At 34.8% G+C, this 6,000-nt stretch overlaps 1 protein-coding gene across 3 annotated transcripts in view; it reads right to left on the bottom strand.

Moving 5' to 3' along the window:
- Positions 1-6,000, bottom strand: part of FAF1 (Fas associated factor 1) — a 473,869-nt gene that overhangs the window by 193,864 nt on the left and 274,005 nt on the right. For all 3 annotated transcript variants that reach the window (XM_046660423.1, XM_046660421.1, XM_046660422.1), the window contains one exon: positions 5,644-5,730. In XM_046660423.1, the coding sequence (XP_046516379.1) occupies positions 5,644-5,730 (87 nt within the window). The remainder of the gene's footprint in view (positions 1-5,643; positions 5,731-6,000) is intronic.

Genomic DNA, 6,000 nt, shown 5'->3' with positions numbered 1-6,000 from the left:
ATTTTGCAGATGAGGAAACTGAAATTCATTAATTAAGTAACTTATCAAATAATAGCAATTACTGGGATTCAATGAACTTGGATTGGTCTGCTCACTTATTTCTCTCTCTCTCTCTGACACACATACACACACCAACACACACTGGTACAAATCAGCTCAGTGTAGCCTCCCCTCTTAAATCTGTTATTCCATTTGCCACTAAAGAAATACTGAGTTTTGATAATTTAATTTTTATTAGAAAGAAAAGAAATCTGCTTCTCAGTTTATCAAGTTACCATAATCATAAAACTTCACCATTTAGTTGCTTATTGTCATAGGTGTCAACTTAGTGGAGCTCTGAACAGTTCAAATGAGTGAATGTATAAAACACTATGTTTGCTCCTGCAGAGCATACAAAGATGAGGAAGACAGTTCTTACTCCCAATTCTTAGAATTTACAAAAGGGAGGAACACAAGCATACAAATTAAAGTGTAACCAAATGTCCCTGCCTCTGGGAAGCCATTTTTTCACTACCCCCATTTGTTAGCAAAATTGGTTTCTCCCTTGTCTGTGACTCCATTGTATTTACATAAACTTCAATTGTCATTGTTTACATATCTGTCTTACACTATACTTTGCAATCCCCAAGGAACAGGACGTTATCCTTGCAACTTTAAGGGCCAGCATAGTTACAGGCCTGTAAGTGTTGTTTGACAAATGTCAAGTGAATGAATAGATTGATTAAAAAAGTAGTATTAGCCAAAGGTTAACCATATGCTAGACATTATCTAGTACTATGACTACTTCAATCTTCAAAATAAACCTAGGAGTAATTATTTTTGTAACCACTAACTCTTTTAGTCTTCACAATAACTCTAGGAGTAATTATCTGTGTTCTACAGTTGTAGAGACTAAGATACAAAGAGGTTAATTAAGTTGTCTGTGGTTACTCAGATGGTGAGTGATAGAGCCACGTGGGAGGAACAAAGGAAAGAAAGAAGAAAAAAGGAAAAATGAAAAGAATTTGAATAGAAGAATAGAAATATGAACTAATTTTTATGAGGGTGGGAGAAGGTGGCACGGGAAGAGGGATATAGGCAAAGTTTCTTAAAGAAAGGTCTTGAAGGAAGGTGATAATTGCTGTAGGTATTCTAGGTGGAAGAAATAGTATGATTAAATGATAAAGTGGGAGAGAGTACCAAGTATATTTGAGGAACAGCAAAGTGAGCATTTAGCTAAAGCTGGGAGATATATGGTATCAAATTCAATAATTTATTCAAGGAATATTTATTGAGCATTTACTCTGGGCCTGTATGGGAAAATAAACCTGGAAGGGAAGTGTTACACACAGAATGAAGGCGTGTGAATGCCAGCATAAAAATCTGTACATAAATCAGCAAGTATTGGGTTGCCATTGAAGATAAGTAAGCAAGGCTGAATGTGATTCATTCTGCACTTTAAAAATATTAACCTTGCAGCAATGGATGGAATGACTATAGCGGAGGCTTATGAATTTACTTGGTAGGTAACACCATGTGGTAAGTATGTGGTAATTGTGAGAGTCTGTATTCAGACAGCAGCTCCTATTAAGTGAAGGGTGGGGGATCCAGTGTCAGGGGAATGTCTTTAATTTGACACCTGCCAAACACAATGCATCAGGGAGAAGAAAATGGTCACCATCAGAAAGATCAAAGTAGATGACACACTCTCAATCAGAAATTCTTTTTTATTTAAAAAAATAAAAAGGAGGACTGTGTGGTTTTATTTTTCTATAAAGCCATTGTGTAATGGTTCTGCTTATAAACGATCTCATTTTCAACGTGAAAATATTTAATAAGTACATTTCTGACTCCTAACACATGTCTAAAGACCTCTGATTCTAAAATTCTTAATTTCTCAAATTGTGAGTTGACATTTCTTAGCCAATGATGGAAAGAAGAGGGCCATTAGTAATCTCTAAAGAAAAAATGGTGCACAACAAAAATGTATGAAAATATGAAGGTTTTTTCCTCCTTTGTATAAGCATTATTAAACCAGGAATTTTTAAAACTACATAGATTCAAATCGTCGGCATTATAATAAGGGGTCTGGACATAGTTCACAGTGTTAACATTATTTCTCCAGAAACCAAGAGTGTCCTTGTTAAACTGTAAAATGAGATTTTTGCCTTCTTGCAACTCTGTTCTCACAGCTGAACTGTCACAGCATGAAAACATTCCCCTACTGGTGAAGCTTTAGATACCTATTTCCCTGGTGAAGGAGTGCAAAGGAACTGAAAGAGTTATTGACAATTCATACAGTATTCTATACCCGACTAGAGTACAACTACAAGCAAAGAAAATATTTTAACTCTGAAGGGAGATGGGGCAACAAAGTTTTAAATGATTGTTGACTTCAGTGAGTAGTGTTGAAAACGTCAGAAGACTATAGTCTATCAGGTTTGTAAGAGACTCAAGATTACACAAGACTCTAATTATAGGAAGTCTGTTTCTTTGTCCTGTTTGCTAAGTCGAAGGTTAATGAGAAGTACACTTAAGACAACATCTCCTGTTATTATTGCAAAGTATTTCTCATGCAACATAAAAATGTAAATGAAAAAGTATTTTAATTTAGTTCTTCATTAACTTCTTTTTAAAAAAAATAGCTTTCTTGAGGTATAATTTATATGCGATAAAATTTACTCATTTTTTAAGCGTTCAATTCAATGATTTTTAGTAAATTTACAGAGTTGTGCAACCATCGCCACTATTTAAATCCCAAATCCATTAAATTCTTGATCTAAGATATTTCCATAAATTCAGGGCAGCCACTGGTATCTAAAGCTACTATATATTCAAAGCTGAACAAATTTCTGCACCTGAGCAGGAAAAGTGCAAACTAACCTCACTTTTAATGGCCTTTATAACCAATCCTGCCCTGGGACTGGAAAGAAAATGTTCAGGTGCTTTCTCTGAAAGTTAAACCATTCTAAGTATTAAGTTATGGCACACTGTCTTGGAAAGAAATTAATTATATTTTTGTTGGTAACACATTTCAGGCTGTTTACACAGCTGACATTTCTCAGCTGTACCCAATTCATGCCCTAAGCTGCGAAGACAACCTTGTTTTGTAGCAGATGCCTCCACTTGAGTGATTTAAATAAGTATAAAAACACCACTGCCTGCAACAATATAGATTACAAGCACAGCGTTATGAGTTTTTATAGTCCTAATGAAAGAAAGGTTTCATGACATTTCTTTGGCTAGGATCTCCTTAGAAGACTACAGTTATAAGCCATTTTTGCCAAAACTCAAGCACTGGAGCTAGTGGATCTGTTATGGCACCAGTTAAAAGCAGCCTGGCCCTAAACATCTTTGTTGTATCAAATCATTCAGCTCAAGGCAACGTCCTGCCAATGTGGCAACATTTGCTCTGGGGAGGTGTGGGCAGGCATCACTTCATAGGTTCTGGGACAAGGTGCAAATGTGAATAATGAGGCAAAAAGAATCAAGCCTCTTGATAGAGATTCCCTCTTCTATTTGCTGTGACTTAAAGCACCAAGTAGCAGTTCAGTCTCAGATATGGTAAGTGTTAGCTGCTTTCTCTATTTTCCTATAATGATGACACTGCATTAGAACTCTTTGCTAAAAAATTGAATGTTACAACAATCATTAAAACATGGGCCTCATTAAAGACTGTGTCAACTCAGTTTGATGATTTAACACCTAAAATGTATAAAGTATTATGCTACAGAGGAATTTACCACATTTCAATGAATTTGCCTATCACTCTTGAAACTTGTATCTGATAAGCCTACTTCAATCTGGTTTCTACGAGGGTGGGGTCCAAGAGCAATTGGCTTTTCCAACCTATGAAGTCCCACATTTCTAGACTTTATTACCTTATGCTCATGCTCTTAACCTAGACAATTTTTTTACTTTAAACTTTTTATCATAGAAAATTTCAAATATATACAAAAGTTGAGACAATAGTATAATAAACACAATATATGCATCGCACAGCTTCAACAATTATCAACAGATGGCTAATTTGGATTCTTCTATATCCCCACTAACTCCCCCAACCCCACAGATTATTCTGAAGCAAATCTCAGATACCATTTCATTTACTTAAACCAGCCAGTCTTTGCCTGTGATCATTTTCTGAGTTATATTAATATTAATCACAATACTGACTCATTTATTGAGTGTCTATTATGAGCCAAGTACTCTGTGTGTGTATATCTATATACATAAAATTGCTAATTCTCACAACAGTGCTGCAAATTAGTGAGGTAACTGAAGCTCAGAAAATTTAAGTGATATGCTTAGATCTTATTTTCTTCGATTAATGTTATTATTTCTTGTAGCAGGCTATTAGACAATGTTAAGAACATTTCTAGTTTCTTCATGTCTCCTCAAGTAAACAGAAGGCTATCATTTATGAATATTACTCTATTTTTGTAAAAATAAATGTAGCACATTTTCTGTCAAATTTCTCACTCCAACAGGGGAAAAAACCAAACTAAAATCAACCACCACAACCCTACTCTTTAGCCATGGACAATCAGTCAATAATTCTAATGATATACTATAATATCAATGTTAAAATCAGTTGTTTAGAAATACATGTAAGTGGCTAAACATAAACAATTGTTTTTCTGGATGGCTTCACTTAAAAAGTTTTGCTATTTTCCAATTCTTTTTAAAGTTCCGTAATCCACAAAGTGTTTTCCAAAGGCATTTCTTCCAGTTTTTTATTGTAATGAAAATTATGGGTCTATTTAAGAACAGAGTGCTATTAATATTAACTGTAAAAATTAACTTTTTTTTTTTTTAAAGATTTTATTTTTTCCCCATTTTCTCCCCAAAGCCCCCGGTACATAGTTGTATATTCTTTGTTGTGGGTCCTTTTAGTTGTGGCATGTGGGACGCTGCCTCAGCATGGTCTGATGAGCAGTGCCATGTCCGCGCCCAGGATTCGAACCAACGAAACACTGGGCCGCCTGCAGCGGAGCACGCGAACTTAACCACTCGGCCACGGGGCCAGCCCCAAAATTAACTATTTTTTAAAGTACCAGTCTACTACAGGAAACAAAGTTTCAGAATTAAATATAATGATTAAGTTGATTTTGAGACATCTGTAATTTAGGCAAAAATTTTTTTGTGCTTAGGATATTTCATAAGTAATGTCTGAATATATTCTATTCATCAAGGAAAAGTTTAAATCAAATCAAGCAGCATCCAATACGGCAGCCATTGGCCACATGATGCCATCGAGCACTTGAAATGTGGCTGGTGTGACTAGGGATCTGATTTTTACATTCAATTTACTTTTCAGCATTTTTTTTTCCTTTTAACCCATTATAGAGCCATTATTATTCCATATTACAGGTGAGGAAATAAATTTTAGAGTCAAATCTTTATCTTAAAAAAAAAAATCAAGTTCCGGATAGTGATATTGTAACATTACCAACTGAATGCTCACACACTTGGCTTATGATGTCTCTTTTGCAAGTGAATTAAAATTATTATAATTCTTTTTATTTTCACACTATATGATTTATAAAATTCTTTCAATAGAACATTCAAAGCATTTGATTCTGCTTATTATCACAGCCAATTAGACTGAAAGTGGCAAAAGAGAGAAGAGGAAATAAAACTGATAACTCAACTGTCACTTACTGAGTCATCTGTGGCAGTAGTTGGCCAGCCCTCCCATAACTGATGGCGAACAGGGATGCTTGTAAGGTCATACACATTTCTCTTTACCTATAAAAAGAAATGGACAGTACAATTAAAATAGAGTTCCCATATGACTTACCATAGTTGCCAGTCAATTTATGTGATATACACTATATTCCCTCTGTTTTCTTCTGGATTCAGAACAAGAATTTAAAACCAGGAAAACACAAGTCAGAAAAATTTTGTAAAAAAATCTCAAATTTAAATGCACATTCTCAATGAAGCCTAGATGAAACAATAATTCAAGAAACATTCCCCCTCTGCCAATCATTGTTATATTCTTTGACAGCTTTAAGT

The sequence above is a fragment of the Equus quagga genome, chromosome 5 (genome assembly GCF_021613505.1).
Source record: "Equus quagga isolate Etosha38 chromosome 5, UCLA_HA_Equagga_1.0, whole genome shotgun sequence".
Taxonomy (NCBI): Eukaryota; Metazoa; Chordata; class Mammalia; order Perissodactyla; family Equidae; genus Equus; species Equus quagga.
Note: the sequence above shows the minus strand (reverse complement) of the source record. Positions and strands in the feature narration are given on the sequence as shown.